Source organism: Mesoplodon mirus (genome assembly GCF_964341445.2).
Source record: "Mesoplodon mirus genome assembly, chromosome: 5".
Classification (NCBI taxonomy): Eukaryota; Metazoa; Chordata; class Mammalia; order Artiodactyla; family Ziphiidae; genus Mesoplodon; species Mesoplodon mirus.
The window spans coordinates 76,687,298-76,707,070 of NC_138980.1; the positions used below are offsets into that span (position 1 = coordinate 76,687,298).

A 19,773-nucleotide genomic window follows, 5' to 3' on the forward strand; every position below is an offset into this window, starting at 1 on the left:
CTATATTTTTTAGACAGAATGGTGAGCAGCAAGTTGGGTAAATGTTTGGTGGATGTATCTAAACGACATAATAGAAAGTTTTTCTTGAGAAAAACCATCTTACTTATCATTGAGTAATTTCTTTAGTATGAACAGCTTACTCAGAGATAAGTGAATTTTTAAAGTAGATTTTCCTATAATGCAAAATATCTCTTCTTTAGGATATCTTCGGATAGGTTTCCTCAATGTCTGTATGTTTAAAACCAAGGCCACAATCTTTGATTTCTTTGATTTACTGACTGAGCCAACAATGATAGAACTCAGTATGATAGATTCATATTTGATTATGGGGTAGCTGCTCAAGTTTTCCTGTCTTATGAGATTATCTATAACTATAAAAATGATGAGCAGTTATCTTTTCCAAATATCAACAGACTTGTAGATGTAATTAGAAAATAATTCTGAATAGAAATGCTAATCCATCCCAAGAACAGTTTTCTGAATTACAGATTACTTCTGTTTGGTTTCCATCTACAAATTTTCTCTAGTTAGAAAAAAATATTTACAAAGCTAGTCTTTGAAATTTAAATAATCTAATGTAAGCTTTCCTAAAGTGTGTTACACTAAACAACAAACTAGCTACATGTTCTGTAAAAGTGATCCTTGGTAAAAGGAAAAAAGAAAAGTGAAATACCATAGCCGCTCTTTGAGATTTGCAGTGTACAGAACAACATTTTCTATTTTTACATTCTAGTAGGATATTTAAGTTGGTTATTTACTATTACTGCTAATTATTTCTTTAAATTTGACTGGAAATCCTTCTAACAAGTGATTGAGCTTCCCTCTACTAACCTGTAACAACCCATTCAGTTTAGCTGTATTAAAACCAGTGATCTTTACATATCCTCATTTGGATTCTGGAACATCCTGCAAGTTTATTTTAATTGGGTTGGGGTATATGCAGCACTGGGTCAGTCCACATATGAAGGAATCCATAGTCCTAAGGTCCTAGCCTAGCCATCAGGTAACAAGAAATCCCTCCTTTGCAATTTTTGGATCTGGGTTTTTTTGTCCCTTTTCATTTAATGCAGAAACACTAGGCTGCAGAGACACATGATTAAAAATGTGGTATTATATAGTCATTTGTTTTAGGATATTCCTGATTGCTCTGGTCAAGTTTTGTTTCTTTAAATTTCCTTCAATGATTCCTGAGTTTTCCTTCAGTGAAAAGAAACATCTTCTGTGATTATTCATAATTTTCTACCAATGGTAATAACTCACAATTACCACTGTCCATGTTAATTGGAGGGACAAACTTCTGTGTAGAAAACTGAAGGCAGATCATCAGACCAAGGACCCTATGAGATTTGGGAACAGCCTACTAACTTACCCAGAATTTTAAATTCACATGATCTGTCTCTCTAAGAATCTACCGTAACAAAGAGTAAGAAATAAAAGAATGTTTTTTTCAGGGTCATGTGAAATGGTACAAACCAAACCACTTGTATTGACTGCTGACCAATCTGGATAAAAGTAAAGCTCGAAATGACACGGTAATAAATCTTCTATTTGTCTTTCTACACTTCAGTATGTCAGTAAAGAACCTTTCATGACATTGTTGTTTCTCTGATCATGCACTTGCCTGTTACGAATTGTTTTAACTTAAGAATTATGCAATATGAGACAACTTTAAGGTTATAAATCTTGGTTACACAAAGCACACTTACAGAACTGGTAAAATTTACATGATAATTTAAAATTCTTTTGGAGCTTCTGTTAAAATATGAGAGTGCTAACTACTCAGGAAAAGGCATACTTATTTTCCCATAGTTATTACAGAGTCCAGGACAATATAATACATCAGGTAGATTTCAATACCATCTGAAGTATGTGTATTAAGAAAATTATTTTTACTAGAAACAATCCAAATACATGCAGGTTTCTCATAGTTACAAAAGTAAATTATTAAGCAAGCAATATGGTTTATTTTGAGTTTTAGCCAAAACATTATTTTCAGAGAAAATGCAAAAAATTATTGTAAAATGCCATTTTGAGATCTGTAACTACCTGGAACTAGAAAATCTTCACTACAAGAATGATCTCAAAATAAGTAGAATTCCTATTTTTTTGTTTTCCAGTACGTGGGCCTCTCACTGTTGTGGCCTCTCCCGTTGCGGAGCACAGGCTCCGGACACGCAGGCCCAGCGGCCATGGTCCACGGGCCCAACTGCTCCGCGGCATGCGGGACCCTCCCGGACCGGGGCACGAACCCGCGTCCCCTGCATCGGCAGGCGGACTCCCAACCACTGAGCCACCAGGGAAGCCCTCAAAATAAGTAGAATTCCTATTAACTTAAATGCAAGTTTTATAGTTAGAAAACATATATTAGTTTGATACAATTCCTCTATTCATTAGAAAAAAATACCTTAGTTTTTAGATTCCTCTTCTATTCAAATGAATATGCTGTAGTTTCCGTTTGCAGGATAAGTTAAAAATGACTCACAATACTGTAAGCTTTATATTTACTGCTTCTAAACAAAGTTACACCATACTACATGTATAATTAAATCATCCAGAATGATTTCTGCTTCCAGCATTATTTTGAATTATATAATTACAAAACTCATAATCTCTTACCCAAAAATCTATTAATCATGTCATAATTTGACACGTGGCCAAAGCTATTCATTTCCTAGAATTTTAAAGGACTAAATTAAGTTCAAATTATAGTGTATGAATGGAATCTAAGAATTAACCAAGGATTTTGTGTGGTTCCAAGGTGTTTTGTTTGTCTTTAAAATTCACTTGAATAAGTATAAACCACTTGTTAATACAGCACAGAAAAGTTAACTCTATAAAAGCTTCATGAAGGACCAAATTCTGTGTAAAGATAAAACAACACTCCTTTATTTGCTCCTCTATTGGCATCCAATAACGAAAACAAGAAGTTGTAGAAGTTCACATAAAGGCAGAAAGGTCAAGTTCAGCCAGAAAATATATTGCATATCATTAAACATAAGAGGCTATGTTATTTTTCAAATCAGTGTTCTCTGCTTAGGACAGCTTAAATGAGTAAATACAGACTTATTATGCCAGGAAACAGATGGGTCATGTTTTGCTCTCCCAGGAAAGACCCTAAGGCCATATCTATATCAGAATGTGGCATATGATTATTTCAATGGTTAACTCAAGCCAGAGCAAAGCAACCACATTGTTTTTGTCCTGTTTTTGCCAACTTTCTAGTCTCAATGAAATAAACACTAGCATTGTTTAATAAAGGCTGTATTATATCTACTTAGAAATCAGAGTTAACAATTATACGATGGGAGATTTTTCTCTTTGAGTATATCTATAATTTTCCCTGTCAAGCTGAGAGCAATTTTCCCACTGTTTACACAAAACCACCAAAACATAAATGCTAGAAATCACATAGGCTGATACACATGCAGTAAACAGTTTGAGGCATAAGCCATATTCTTAGTAAGCCTCCATTTAGCTAGTATTACCTTGGCTCAAGTGGTCAATGGCTTTTAGACAGTGTAAAAATCTGAGAATATACATATTTTAACTGATTCTCTAGTGATTCATCCATATTATTGAGGGAGGAGCAGAATTTCAGAGCTAGACCTTATGGATAGCCCACTGAATAATTCTGATTAAAGTCAACTCAGGGCTTAATTTTAAGTCCTTTAGGTTTACCAAGTGTTTAAAAATATCAGTAGAATTTGAATGAAACTGACAGATTAGTTGACTTCAGAGGAGCATAGAAATCAACCCACAATTGCACCCATCTTGTTGCTATTCTTATTCCAGGAACACAGCTGATAAGAGTAAGAGATTGATGTGTTTCCTCTGTCCATGAATACTTTAATCACTGAAACTTATTAATAATCACAGCACTATTCCTTTTCTCTGTAATTATTTTGGACTGGTCTTCATTTTAACATGAAAGTGATATCTTAGGAGTAAGACAGGAGGGGAGAAATCAATAAAGTTCACATGGAGCCACTGGCTTTAATTTGTGCATGCCATTAGAATCTGTTATGCTGAGAACTCAGTCATAAATGAAGAAGGAGAAAATAGCTTTAAGGAAAAGAACAGACATATTCATATAAAGAGAATAGAAAATGCAACATAACTGGATCTTCTACATAAGCAAACAAACAAACACACCAACAAACAAAAGTTAAAAGTCATGGAGTAAGACTGGTTCAAGAAGGCAGAGTAGAAGGACATGCGCTCAACCCCTCTTGCAAGAGAACTGGAATCACAATTAACTGCTGAACAATCATCAACAGGAAGACACTGGAACTCACCAAAAAGATACCCCACATCCAAAGACACAGGATAAGCCCAATGAGATGGTAGGAGGGGCGCAATCACTATAAAATCAAATCTCATAACCGTTGGGTGGGTGACTAACAAACTGGAGAACAATTATACCACAGAAGTCCACCACTGGAGTGAAGGTTCTGAGCCCCCCATCAGGTTTTCAAACCTGGGTGTCCGGCAACGGGAGAAGGAATTCCCAGAGAATCAGACTTTGAAAGCTAGCGGAATTTGACTGCAGGACTTTGACAGGACTGGGAAAAAGAGAGACTACACTCTTGGAGGGCACACACAAAGTAGTGTTCATATCAGTACCCAGGGAGAAGGAGCAGTGACCCATAGGGGACTGAACCAGATCTATATACCTGCTAGTGTTGGAGGGTCTCCTGCAGAGGCAGGGGTTGGCTGTGGCTCACTGTGGGGACAAGGACACTGGCAGCAGAAGTTCTGGGAAGTACTCCTTGGCATGAGCCCTCCCAGAGTCTGCCATTAGCCCCACCAAAGAGCCTGTAGCCTCCAGTGCTGGGTCACCTCAGGCCAAACAACCAACAAGGAGGGAACTCAGCCCCACCCATCAGCAGACAAGCGGATTAAAGTTTTACTGAGCTCTGCCAACCAGAGCAACACCTAGCTCTACCCACCACCAGTCCATCCCATCAGGAAGCTTGCACAAACCTCTTAGATGCCCTCATCCACCAGACGGCAGACAGCAGAAGCAAGAATAACTACAATCTTGCAGCCTGTGGAACGAAAACCACATTCACAGAAAGACAGACAAAATGAAAAAGGCTCTGTACCAGATGAAGGGAGAAGATAAAACCCCAGAAAAACAATGAAATGAAGTGGAGATAGGCAACCTTTGAGAAAAAGAATTCAGAATAATGATACTGAAGATGATCCAGGACCTTGGAAAAAGAACGGAGGCAAAGATCAAAAAGATGCAAGAAATGTTTAACAAAGACCTAGAAGAATTAAAGAAAAAACATTTAGAAGAATTAACAAATGAACAGAGATGAACGACACAATAACTGAAATGAAAAATACACCAGAAGCAATCAATAGCAGAATAACTGAGGCAGAAGAATGGATAAGTGACCTGGAAGACAGAATGGTGGAATTCACTGCCACAGAACAGAATAAAGAAAAAAGAATGAAAAGAAATGAAGACAGCCTAAGAGACCTCTGGGACAACATTAAACATACCAATATTCGCATTATAGGGGTCCCAGAAGGAGAAGAAAGAGAGAAAGGACCCGAGAAAATATTTGAAGAGATTATCACTGAAAGCTTCCCTAACATGGGAAAGGAAATAGCCACCCAAGCCCAGGAAGTGCAGAGAGTCCCATACAGGATAAAACCAAGGAGAAATACGCCAAGACACATAGTAATCAAACTGACAAAAATTAAAGACAAATTATTAAAAGCAACAAGGGAAAAATGACAAATAACATACAAGGGAACTTCCATAAGGTTAACAGCTGATTTCTCAGCAGAAACTCTACAAGCCAGAAGGTAGTGGCATGATATATTTAAAGTGATGAAAATGAAGAATGTACAACCAAGATTACTCTACCCGGCAAGGATCTCATTCAGATTCGATGGAGAAATCAAAAGCTTTACAGACAAGCAAAAGCTAAGAGATTACAGCAGCACCAAACCAGCTCTACAAAAAATGTTAAAGGAACTTCTCTAAGTGGAAAACACAAGAGAAGAAAAGAACCTACAAAAACAAACCCAAAACAATTATGAAAATTGTATTAGGAATACATATATCGATAATTACATTAAACGCTCCAACCAAAAGACACAGGCTCACTGAATGGATACAAAAACAAGACCCGTATATACGCTGCATACAAGAGAACCACTTCAGACCTAGGGACACATACAGACTTAAAGTGAGGGGATGGAAAAAGATATTCCGTGCAAATAGAGATCAAAAGAAAGCTGGAGTAGCAATCCTCATATCAGATAAAATAGACTTTAAAATAAAGAATGTTACAAGAGACAAGGAAGGACAGTATATAATGATCAAGGGATCAATTCAAGAAGAAGATATAATAATTATAAATATATATGCACCCAACATAGGAGCACTACAATACATAAGGCAAATGCTAACAGCTATAAAAGAGGAAAACGGCAGTAACACTATAATAGTGTGGGGGACTTTAACACTTCACTTACACCAATGGAGTGCAGGGAGAGGGCTGGCAGCGTGAACACAGCCTGAAGGGGTTACTGCACCACACCTAGCCAGGAGGGAGTCCGGGGAAAAGTCTGGACCTGTCGAAGAGGCAAAAGACTTTTTCTGCCCTCTTTGTTTCCTGGTGCACGAGGAGAGGGGATTAAGAGCACTGCCTAAAGGAGCTCCAGAGAAGGGTGTGAGCCGCAGCTAACAGCGCGGACCCCAGAGACGGGCATGAGACGCTAAGGCTGCTACTGCCGCCACCAAGAAGCCTGTGTGCGAGCACAGGTCACTCTCCACACCTCCCTTCTGGGGAGCCTGTACAGCCCGCCACTGCCAGGGTCCCGGGATCCAGGGACAACTTCCCCGGGAGAACGCACGGTGCCCCTCAGGCTGGTGCAATGTCATGCTGGCCTCTGCTGCCGCAGGCTCGCCCCGCAACGTGCCCCTCCCTCCCCCTGGCCTGAGTGAGCCAGAGCCCCTGAATCAGCGGCTTCTTTAACCCCGTCCTGTCTGAGCAAAGAACAGACGCCCTCTGGCGACCTACATGCAGAGGCGGGGCCAAATCCAAAGCTGAGCCCCAGGAGCTGTGCAAAAAAGAAGAGAAAGGGAAATCTCTCCCAGCAGCCTCAGGAGCAGCGGATTAAATCTCCACAATCAACATGATGTACCCTGCATCTGTGGAATACCTAAATAGACAACAAATCATCCCAAATTGAGGACGTGGACTTTGAGAGCAAGATTTATTATTTTTTCCCCTTTCCCTCTTTTTGTGAGTGTATATGTGTATGCTTCTGTGTGAGATTTTGTCTGTATAGCTTTGCTTTCACCATTTGTCCTAGGGTTCTATCCATCCGTTTAAAATTTTTTTTTAATTAAAAAATTTTTTTTCTTAATAATTATTTTTTATTTTAATAACTTTATATTATTTTATCTTTCTTTTCTTTTCTTTTATCCTCTTTCTTTCTTTCTAGTTTTTCTCCCTTTTATTCCGAGCCGTGTGGATGAAAGGCTCTTGGTGCTGCAGCCAGGAGTCAGTGCTGTGCCTCTGGGGTGGGAGAGCCAACTTCAGGACACTGGTCCACAAGAAACCTCCCAGCTCCACATAATATCAAATGGTGAAAATCTCCCAGAGATCTCCATCTCAACACCAATAACCAGCTTCACTCAACGACCAGCAAGCTACAGTGCTGGACACCCTATGCCAAACAACTAGCAAGACAGGAACACAACCCCACCCATTAGGAGAGAGGCTGCCTAAAATCATAATAAGCCCACAGAAACCCCAAAACACACCACCAGACGTGGACCTGCCCACAAGAAAGACAAGATCCAGCCTCATCCACCAGAACACAGGCACTAGTCCCCTCCACCAGGAAGCCTACACAACCCACTAAACCAACCTCAGCCACTGGGACAGACACCAAAAACAACGAGAATTACGAACCTGCAGCCTGCAAAAAGGAGACCACAAGCACAGTAAGATAAGCAAAATGAGAAGACAGAAAAACACACAGCAGATGAAAGAGCAAGATAAAAACCCACCAGACCTAAGAAATGAGGAGGAAATAGGCAGTCTACCTGAAAAAGAATTCAGAATAATGACAGTAAAGATGATCCAAAATCTTGGAAATAGTATACAGAAAATGCAAGAAACATTTAACAAGGACCTAGAAGAACTAAAGATTAAACAAGCAATGATGAATAACACAATAAATGAAATTATAAATACTCTAGATGGGATCAATAGCAGAATAACTGAGGCAGAAGAAAGGATAAGTGACCTGGAAGATAAAATAGTGGAAATAACTATTGCAGAGCAGAATAGAGAAAAAAGAATGAAAAGAACTGTGGATAGTCTCAGAGACTTCTGGGACAACATTAAATACACCAACATGCGAATTATAGGGGTTCCAGAAGAAGAAGAGAAAAAGAAAGGGACTGAGAAAATATTTGAAGAGATTACAGTTGAAAACTTCCCTAATAAGGGAAAGGAAATAGTTAATCAAGTCCAGGAAGCACAGAGAGTCCCATACAGGATAAATCCAAAGAGAAACATGCCAAGACACATATGAATCAAACTGTCAAAAGTTAAATACAAAGAGAACATATTAAAAGCAGCAAGGGAAAAACAACAAATAACACACAAGGGAATCCCCATCAGGTTAACAGCTGATCTTTCAGCAGAAACTCTGCAAGCCAGAAGGGACTGGCAGGACATAATTAAGGTGATGAAGGAAAAAAACCTGTAACCAAGATTACTCTACCCAGCAAGGATCTCATTCAGATTTGATGGAGAAATTAAAACCTTTACAGACAAGCAAAAGCTGAGAGAGTTCAGCACCACCAAACCAGCTTTACAACAAATGCTAAAGGAACTTCTCTAGGCAAGAAACACAACAGAAGGAAAAGACCTACAATAACAAACACAAAACGATTAAGAAAATGGGAATAGGAACATACATATTGATAATTACCTTAAATGTAAATGGATTAAATGCTCCCACCAAAAGACACAGAGTGGCTGAATGGATACAAAAACAAGACCCATATGTATGCTGTCTACAAGAGGCCCACTTCAGACCTAGAGACACATACAGACTTAAAGTGAGGGGATGGAAAAAGATATTCCATGCATATGGAAACCAAAAGAAAGCTGGAGTAGCAATTCTCATATCAGACAAAATAGACTTTAAAATAAAGATGATTAGAAGAGACAAAGAAGGACACTACATAATGATAAAGGGATCTATCCAAGAAGAAGACATAATAATTGTAAATATTTATGCACCCAACATAGGAGCACCTCAATACATAAGGCAAATACTAACAGCCATAACAGGGGAAATCGACAGTAACACATTCATAGTAGGGGACTTTAACACCCCTCTTTCACCAATGGACAGATCATCCAAAATGAAAATAAATAAGGAAACACAAGCTTTAAATGATACATTAAACAAGATGGACTTAATTGATATTTATAGGACATTTCATCCAAAAACAACAGAATACACCTTTTTCTCAAGTGCTCATGGAGCATCCTGCAGGATGGATCATATCTTGGGTCACAAATCAAGCCTTGGTAAATTTAAGAAAATTGAAATTGTATCAAGTATCTTTTTCGACCACAATGTTATGAGGCTAGATATCAATTACAGGAAAAGATCTGTAAGAAAAACAAACACATGGAGGCTAAACAATACACTATAAATAACGAAGTGATCACTGAAGAAATCAAAGAGGAAATCAAAAAATACCTAGAAACATATGACAATGGAGACACGACAACCCAAAACCTATGGGATGCAGCAAAAGCAGTTCTAAGAGGAAAGTTTATAGCAACACAATCCTATCATAAGAAACAGGAAACATCTCGAATAAACAACCTACCCTTGAACCTAAAGCAATTAGATAAAGAAGAACAAAAAAACCCCAAAGATAGCAGAAAGAAAGAAATCATAAAGATCAGATCAGAAATAAATGAAAAAGAAATAAAGGTAACGATAGCAAAGATCAATAAAACTAAAAGCTGGTTCTTTGAGAAGATAAACAAAATTGATAAACCATTAGCCAGACTCATCAGGAAAAAAAGGGAGAAGACTCAAAACAATAGGATTAGAAATGAAAAAGGAGAAGTAACAACTGACACTGTAGAAATACAAAAGATCATGAGAGATTACTACAAGCAACTCTATGCCAATAAAATGGACAAATTCTTAGAAATGCACAACCTGCCAAGACTGAATCAGGAAGAAACAGAAACTATGAACACACCAATGACAAGCACTTAAATTGAAACTGTGATAAAAAATCTTCCAACAAACAAAAGCCCAGGACCAGATGGCTTCACAGGAGAATTCTACCAAACATTTAGAGAAGAGCTAACACCTATCCTTCTCAAACTCTTCCAAAATATAGCAGAGGGAGGAACACTCCCAAACTCATTCTACCAGGCCAAAATCACCCTGATAGCTAAACCAGACAAGGATGTCACAAAGAAAGAAAACTACAGGCCAATATCACTGATGAACTTAGATGCAAAAATCCTCAACAAAATACTAGCAAACAGAATCCAACAGCACATTAAAAGGATCATACACCATGATCAAGTAGGGTTTATCCCAGGAATGCAAGGATTCTTAAATATATGCAAATCAATCAATGTGATACACCATATTAAAAAACTGAAGGAGAAAAACCATATGGTCATCTCAATAGATGCAGAGAAAGCTTTCGACAAAATTCAACACCCATTTATGATAAAAACCCTGCAGAAAGTAGGCATAGAGGGAACTTTCCTCAAAATAATAAAAGCCATATATGACAAACCCACAGCCAACATCGTCCTCAAAGGTGAAAAACTGAAAGCATTTCCACTAAGATCAGGAACAAGACAAGGTTTCCCACTCTCACCACTCTTATTCAACATAGTTTTGGAAGTTTTAGCCACAGCCATCAGAGAAGAAAAACAAATAAAAGTAATCCAAATTGGAAAAGGAGAAGTAAGCTGTCACTGTTTGCAGATGACATGGTACTATACATAGAGAATCCTAAAGATGCTACCAGAAAACTACTAGATCTAATCAATGAATTTGGTAAAGTAGCAGGATACAAAATTAATGCACAGAAATCTCTGGCATTCCTATACACTAATGATGAAAAATCTGAAAGTGAAATCAAGAAAACACTCCCATTTACCATTGCAACAAAAAGAATAAAATATCTAGGAATAAACCTACCTAAGGAGACAAAAGACCTGTATGCAGAAAACTATAAGACACTGATGAAAGAAATTAAAGATGATACAAATAGATGGAGAGATAGACCATGTTCTTGGATTGGAAGAATCAATATTGTGAAAATGACTCTACTACCCAAAGTAATCTACAGATTCAATGCAATCTCTATCAAACTACCACTGGCATTTTTCACAGAACTAGAACAAAAAATTTCACAATTTGTATGGGAACACAAAAGACTCTGAATAGCAAAGCAATCTTGACAACGAAAAACAGAGCTGGAAGAATCAGGCTCCTTGAGTTCAGACTGTACTACAAAGCTACTGTAATCAAGACAGTATGGTACTGGCACAAAAATAGAAGTATAGATTAATGGAACAGGATAGAAAGCCCAGAGATAAACCCTAACACATATGGTTACCTTATTTTTGATAAAGGAGGTAAGAATATACAGCAGAGAAAGGACAGCCTCTTCAATAAGTGGTTCTGGAAAAACTGGACAGCTACATGTAAAAGTATGAGATTAGAACACTCCCTAACACCATACACAAAAATAAGCTCAAAATGGATTAAAGACGTAAGTGTAAGGCCAGAAATTAGCAAACTCTTAGAGGAAAACATAGGCAGAACACTCTATGACATAAATCACAGCAAGATCCTTTTTCACTCACCTCCTAGAGAAATGGAAATAAAAACAAAGATAAACAAATGGGACCTAATGAAACTTCAAAGCTTTTGCACAGCAAAGGAAATCATAAACAAGACCAAAGACAACCCTCAGGATGGGAGAAAATATTTGCAAATGAAGCAAGTGACAAAGGATTAATCTCCAAAATTTACAAGCAGCTCATGCAGCTCAATAACAAAAAAACAAACAACCTAATCCAAAAATGGGCAGAAGACTTAAGTAGACATTTCTCCAAAGAAGATATACAGAGTGCCAACAATAACATGAAAGAATGCTCAACATCATTAATCATTAGAGAAATGCAAATCAAAACTACAATGAGATATTGTCTCATACCAGTCAGAATGTCCGTCATCTAAAAATCTAGAAACAATAAATGCTGGAGAGGGTGTGGAGAAAACGGAACACTCTTGCACTGTTGGTGGGAATGTGAATTGGTACAGCCACTATGGAGAACAATATGGAGGTTCCTTAAAAAAACTACAAATAGAACTACCATATGACCCAGCAATCCCACTACTGGGCATATACCCTGAGAAAACCATAATTCAGAAAGAGTCATGTACCAAAATGTTCATCGCAGCTCTATTTACAATAGCCAAGAGATGGAAACAATCTAAGTGTCCATCATCGGATGAATGGATAAAGAAACGTGGCACATATATACAATGGAATATTACTCAGCCATAAAAAGAAATGAAATTGAGTTATTTGTAGTGAGGTGGATGGACCTAGAGTCTGTCATACAGAGTGAAGTAAGTCAGAAAGAGAAAGACAAATACCGTATGCTAACACACATATATGGAATCTAAGAAAAAAAATGTCATGAAGAACCTAGGGGTAAGACAGGAATAAAGTCACAGACCTACTAGAGAATGGACTTGAGGATATGGGGAGGGGGAAGGGTAAGCTGTGACAAAGTGAGAGAGTGGCATGGACATATATTCACTACCAAACCTAAAACAGATAGCTAGTGGGAAGCAGCTGCATAGCACAGGGAGATCAACTCGGTTCTTTGTGACCACCTAGAGGGGTGGGATAGGGAGGGTTGGAGGGAGGGAGATGCAAGAGGGAAGAGATATGGGAACATATGTGTATGTATAACTGATTCATTTTGTTATAAAGCAGAAACTAACACACCATTGTAAAGCAAGTATACTGCAATAAAGATGTAAAAAAAATAATAATTAAAATAAAATAAAAAGAAACAAACCAAAAAAAAAAAAAAAAAAAACCAAACCATACAACCCAATCACAAAATGGGCAGAAGACCTAAATAGACATTTCTCCAAAGAAGACATACAGATGGCCAAGAGGCATACGAAAACCTGCTCAACTTCACTAATTATTAGAAATATGCAAATAAAAACTACAACGAGGTATCACCTTACACCAGTTAGAATGGGCAGCATCAGAAAATCTACAAGCAACAAATGCTGGAGAGAGTGTGGAGAAAAGGGAACCCTCTTACACTGTTGGTGGTAATGTACACTGATACAGCCACTATGTAGAACAGTATGGTGGTTCCTTAAAAGACTAAAAATGTAATTACTATATGACCCAGCAATCCCACTACTGGGCATATACCCAGAGAAAACCATAATTCAAAAAGACACATGCACCCCAATGTTCACTGCAGCACTATTTATAATAGTCAGGTCATGGAAGCAACCTAATGCCCATCGACAGTTGAATGGATAAAGATGTAGTACATATATACAATGCAATATTACTCAGCCATAAAAAGGAACACTATTGGATCTTTTGTAGAGACATGGATGGACCTAGAGACTGTCATACAGACTGAAATAAGTCAGAAAGAGAAAAACAAATATCATATATTAACGCATGTATGTGGAATCTAGAAAAATGGATGAAAAATAGATGAACCAGTTTGCAAGGCAGAAATAGAGACACAGATGTAGAGAACAAACATATGGCACCAAGGGGGGAAAGTGGGTTGGGAGGGTTGGTGGTGTTGGGATGAATTGGGAGATTGGGATTGACATATATACACTAATGTGTATAAAACAGATAACTAATAAGAACGTGCTGTATAAAAAAATAAATTAAAAAAATTTTAATAAAAAGTTATGAAGTAAAAAAGAATATTTATTAGAGCTATCCATTACTTTCCTTACTCACAAAGGCTGTTCTAGCTAGGTAGCAATGTATTGATAGTAACATAACAAAACCAATTCAAAGTAATTCAATACAACCTATTTAAAAATTACATACATGTAATTTGTGGTAAAATTGAAAAAATTTTTTAAGCTTAGCACAGAAAACCAAAATCAATGTTTTCTATGATCTCCCCAGTTAATTTTGATTTTCCTTAACATTTGACGAGAGGCCACAAAATAGGCACATTTATTAATCAATTATAATAGTATTTGTCATGCAAATAGGATTTGCTAGCCTTATTTCCATATGCAGCAATGTTGGACAGCTTAGAGTTCTGGGTCATAAATTACAATAAAACCTGGATCTTCTGTTTTTTACAATGACAAATTTTGTTTCTTATCATTAACTAGGAGTTAACAACATTTATCACTTAGAATATTTCTAATAATTAATAAAGTTGGAAAAATATTGCATATCTATTCTAGTAGTTTTAACTTTTCTTAGAGCAGAATTATTTCATTTAAGGAAAACATCTAGAATTTCATTAGCCAAGATGAACAAATGCAGAGTTTCTACAACTGATAGGGAGCAACAGATGATCCTCCTCACACCCTTCCAAGGAGTACTTTCATTTCCTCAACCTAGTTTAAACCTTCAGTGCTAAATGAAGTGTCAATATAAAAATAGCTTGAAAACAATGGTGTTGTCTGTTCTCCTTATTTCACTCTTATGGAAACAAAGACACAGAGGTATCTAATGAGGGAGTCCTAACCATCCCCCATGTTTCTTAACTTCCAAGCCATGCCCTTCTCTATCACACTACAGTACTCTATTTTCCTCTTGTAGAATTGGGAAACATAAACCCTGAACATGAAAGAAATTATTTATGGATAGTTTGGAATTCTCTTCTGTCTAAAAGTTGTTTACTCTGAAGTGTGAGATTTCCCTATATGGTTCACCACCTAAAAGCTGCATGGATTGGGCTGAGTATTTCCTAATTCTGTAATCAGGGATTGATTTACATTGTTGACAAATGCATCCTTTAGAATTCCAACGTAAACTTTAAATGTTCGAAGTTGTGGAAAGAGTATAGTGCACTGAGAACTCAGATACGATGTTAATACGCAAACTTTGTTGGAGAGGAAAGGCATGAATAATCATAAGAAAATAGATTTTAAATGTCATGAATTTCTCATTGGGCAATAACGAGGAGTCTGGCTAACCACAGTGTACTGTACAATGAAAACATTTCTTCCAGAATGTCCTTTAGGGTTATTTATGAATAGCTACCACTCTCCCATCCATGCTCTGGCAGCCACCATTTTTCTTCCAGTATTTTACACATTTTATCTTACTTATTCCTTAAAACAGTTTCATTGAGATTATGACCAAAGACAGACAGGCAGGCTTTGAACCTGGGTATTTAATACTCTACCTCCATGATCTCTATTCTCTATGCCTCCTAAACTTCAAACTGTGTGGCTATTGTAACCAGGACAATGCTGACATTAGTGAAACTCAATACTGAGAATGTACAGAATGATTCTCACCTTAGACCAGTCACCCATTCGCCACACATAGCATTTGGAGTAATCCTCACAGTCCTCAGCCTCCCTGGGTCTGGTGGAGAGGACGCATTTCTTTCTGGGGTTAGTACACCTCACGGTCCGATGACGTACACCTTTGCCACACTTCACTGAACACTGGAAGATAACAGCAGAGAAGTGTGGATAAAGCTGGTGATTAAGAGATACAGATTGATGATCAAATTACGTTAGGAATTGGTTCTCATCATCTCTCACAAGCCTATCTCCCACATAAAGGACAGAATGAAGGAGAAAGAGAACACCAGGCTACAGCCCAGCATCAGAGGCCAGGTGGAGCTTTGGCACAGTGCTAGGGGTGAATGGGTTTCATGAACACAGGACCATTACTACAGACAGTCCTGTAACACAGGGATTGTTTATGAAAGACAAATAATAAACAACGATCAAAATGTAAAACGCTAAACCTGACTGACATCAATTTTTTGCATATAATTATATAAGGAAATTCATTTTATTTTTGCTAAGATTTAATTTGTTTTAGCCTTAAGTGTTTGTGAAAAATGACAATTTCTAAGAGAATATCATTTCTCAAAACTTTTCTTAAAGCTAAAACAAAGAAAACATAGCAAAATCAAAAGTTTCTTTACATAATTATACACCCCTAGAAATAATCATTCTCAATGGCTATATGGATTGAAAATATAATTCAGTTCAAAATAAGTTTAGTTCATTTCATGAATAATTGATGCTTGACTGACAGTGTGACATAACAGGTATGAAGCATGTAAGATGTAACTGACCATATCGTTTACATTTATGCTCCCCATTATGGAATAGGTATAAAGCTTCCCAGTTTTACAAAGTTATGCATCACTGATTATATGGACACAGGAACCAAAATGGTATTGGGTGGGAGACGGGAGAGGGAGGGGGGGATGAGAGATATAGCAAAACTTGACAACCTAATTTATATCTGTGTCTAAAAAAGTTCCAAAGAAAGAGCTGAAGGTATGCACTTAGCAAGAATGTAGTAGAGGAATAAACATGCAGATTCCAGTAGTTGTCTTCCTGAAAACTTAAGCATAGAACTCCTGAAGTTTTAAATACAATAAAATTTGCACAAATGCATCATTGTCTCATAATTTATGGTTTGCATTTGAATATCCTGAGCTTTAAGGTGGACTACATGTGTGATTTGGCATTTTAAGATTTACATTTTTATTTTTTGCAATCAAAACTAACCTTGATCCATAAACTCAATTTTTATATTAAATCAAGACAAAAGAGACATTTTAAAAATTGGTACATTGCATTGACCTATTACTTCTCCTACCTGGTGCCAAAAATCTGTATGGTAGGATATTTCTGACCTATTTCCTCCTGAAGAGTTTGCAGAAATGCTAGTTAGGCTGAAGGAAGGGTATTTCTGTTTCTCTGATGTTCACATGAGTCTTTTCTCCAGATTGTACTTATCCATTTTCATGTAAAATTGGACAATCCATTCATTCTCAAAAGTACTCATTACAAATGAGGAAGAATCTATGCCACAGTGAGATATAGCTTAGAAAAGTAAGACAAGAGAAAGTCACACTATTTGCTAGTGTGCTTTTTTGGGGGGCATTGGGTTAATTGAAGAATATTCCCAAACCTTATTATCTAAGCTACTTTATCCTCAATTTTCAAAAGAATGGCTACTTATCGCAGCCTAGCATTTTCTATTTGTCATTTTTACATCTTAGCTAATATTCTGAAATTAAGCATATTTTGCTCTGGGTGTGTGTGCACATGTGTCTTTGTGTATACATATGCGTATACAACTGTGAGGGTGTTCATGTGTGTGTGTGTGTGCATGCACGCACATGCTCACCTAAAATGCTCCAGAGCAGCTAGTAAATATAAGTAATGACTGGTGTTATCATAAGAAGATATGTATCATGATAACAGAAAATAAGCATATAGTTTGGCATGGAACAAAGCTGCATGCTACATACTACAAGCTAGTGGGTGTATGGTGCAGTGAGCCTGGCAGCATTGGGTTCAATCCTAGCTCCAACACTAAGCAGGACTTTGGGTAAACTATTTAATTTCTCTGAGCTGTAGTATTTCACAAGGGTGAAACTTAACTTTTTTGCATTGCTGATTAAATATCAACAAGATACTAAATATGAAGTAAGAACAGAATCCCTGCTCACAGGAAATGACTGTTAAATGTTAATGTCCTTTCTTCTCCTTTCTCTTCTAATGCTCAGGAATATGAGTCAAATGTATATTTTCTTTTTTTTTTAACATCTTTATTGGAGTATAATTGCTATACAATGGTGTGTTAGTTTCTGCTGTATAACAAAGTGAATCACCTATACATATACGTATATCCCCATATCTCCTCCCTCTTGCATCTCCCTCCCACCCTCCCTATCCCACCCGTCTAGGTGGTCACAAAGCACCGAGCTGAACTCCCTGTGCTGTGTGGCTGCTTCCCACTAGCTATCTATTTTACATTTGGTAGTGTATAGAAGTCCATGCCACTCTCTCCAAATGTGTATTTTCATATGTGTCCACTAAAGAGTATACTCACGGTAAAGAAATAAAAAAGCTGGATTCTAAACTGTATATAATATATGCTCTTGATTACGTTACAATAGTCACAGAACAAAGAATAAATCTGTTTTTTCCTACTTTCAAAATTGTTTATAATGAATGTTTTCCTTTTATTACCAGAAAAACTAATAAATGGTGCTAAAACTGCCGTGCAGAGAGACTCTGAACATGATAAAGCATGACCTTATATAGGCTAAGAGTAAGAAAATCAGAGGGAAACGGAGAAGCATCAGGGTGGGTACTGCACCTCGGACCACACGCCCGCCTCCCACACGGTCATGCAGTCCTGGCCCTCGCAGCGCTGGGTGGAGGCCGGCTTGGGCCCAGCGCAGTCCCTCTCCTGGGCTCTCATCAGGGTTCCATTGCTCAGCTGCTGGGTACAGGCCACTTGTCTGCTCTGCATCCCTTTACCACAAGTTCGTGAACATGGGGTCCATTCTGTCATCATCCATCTAAAAGTAAAGCAAGAGTCACTGAGAAACGTTAAAAGATATCTCCTTACTACATATTTTGACATGGCTAGAATTAGCAGAATGTTTACACAATAGATTTATACCTTTTTTTTTTTTTTTAACTAATATTTGAGTTTTCCCTAAGACACCCAGGCTTCCTATTGCTTCTTCACACTTCTCATCTCAGGGCCTTGCTCTTATTAGAATCTCAAAGGATGTATTAGACTCCGACGCTGTCATGCTGCACGCTTTGCATGCTGCTGCCCGTCACGTCATATTGCCATGCTGAGGTACCTAACAAGTATAAAATTGCTAATATACATGAGTTGGTCCTATTCTTTGCATTTTGAATCTTCACAATAACCCTACATATTAGATACTACAACTATCGTGGCCTTTTACAGAAAGGGAAACCAAGGGAAGGAGAGGTGTAGTAACTTACCAAAGGCCACAGGTTGTGGAGTCAGAAATTGAAATCAGGCTGCAGACTACCTCACAAAGAGACATGTGCAGGTATCTGCAACCTAACCTTGCACCTAAAGCAATTAGAGAAAGAAGAACAAAAAAAAACCCAAAGATAGCAGAAGGAAAGAAATCATAAAGATCAGATCAGAAATAAATGAAAAAGAAATAAAGGTAACGATAGCAAAGATCAATAAAACTAAAAGCTGGTTCTTTGAGAAGATAAACAAAATTGATAAACCATTAGCCAGACTCATCAAGAAAAAAAGGGAGAAGACTCAAAACAATAGAATTAGAAATGAAAAAGGAGAAGTAACAACTGACACTGCAGAAATACAAAAGATCATGAGATTACTACAAGCAACTCTATGCCAATAAAATGGACAACCTGGAAGAAATGGACAAATTAGTAGAAATGCACAACCTGCCAAGACTGAATCAGGAAGAAATAGAAAATATGAACAGACCAATCACAAGCACTGAAATTGAAACTGTGATTAAAAATCTTCCAACAAACAAAAGCCCAGGACCAGATGGCTTCACAGGTGAATTCTATCAAACATTTAGAGAAGAGCTAACACCTATCTTTCTCAAACTCTTCCAAAATATAGCAGAGGGAGGAACACTCCCAAACTCATTCCACGAGGCCACCATCACCCTGACA

General features: G+C 37.6%; 1 protein-coding gene across 1 annotated transcript in view; it reads right to left on the reverse strand.

The window, feature by feature from the left end:
- ADAMTS19 (ADAM metallopeptidase with thrombospondin type 1 motif 19) overlaps nucleotides 1-19,773 on the reverse strand; it is a gene marked incomplete at its 5' end in the record, with an annotated part of 282,396 nt that overhangs the window by 17,328 nt on the left and 245,295 nt on the right. The window contains 2 exons of the mRNA XM_082623301.1: nucleotides 15,601-15,753; nucleotides 18,443-18,647. Coding sequence (XP_082479427.1) covers nucleotides 15,601-15,753; nucleotides 18,443-18,647 — 358 coding nt within the window. The remainder of the gene's footprint in view (nucleotides 1-15,600; nucleotides 15,754-18,442; nucleotides 18,648-19,773) is intronic.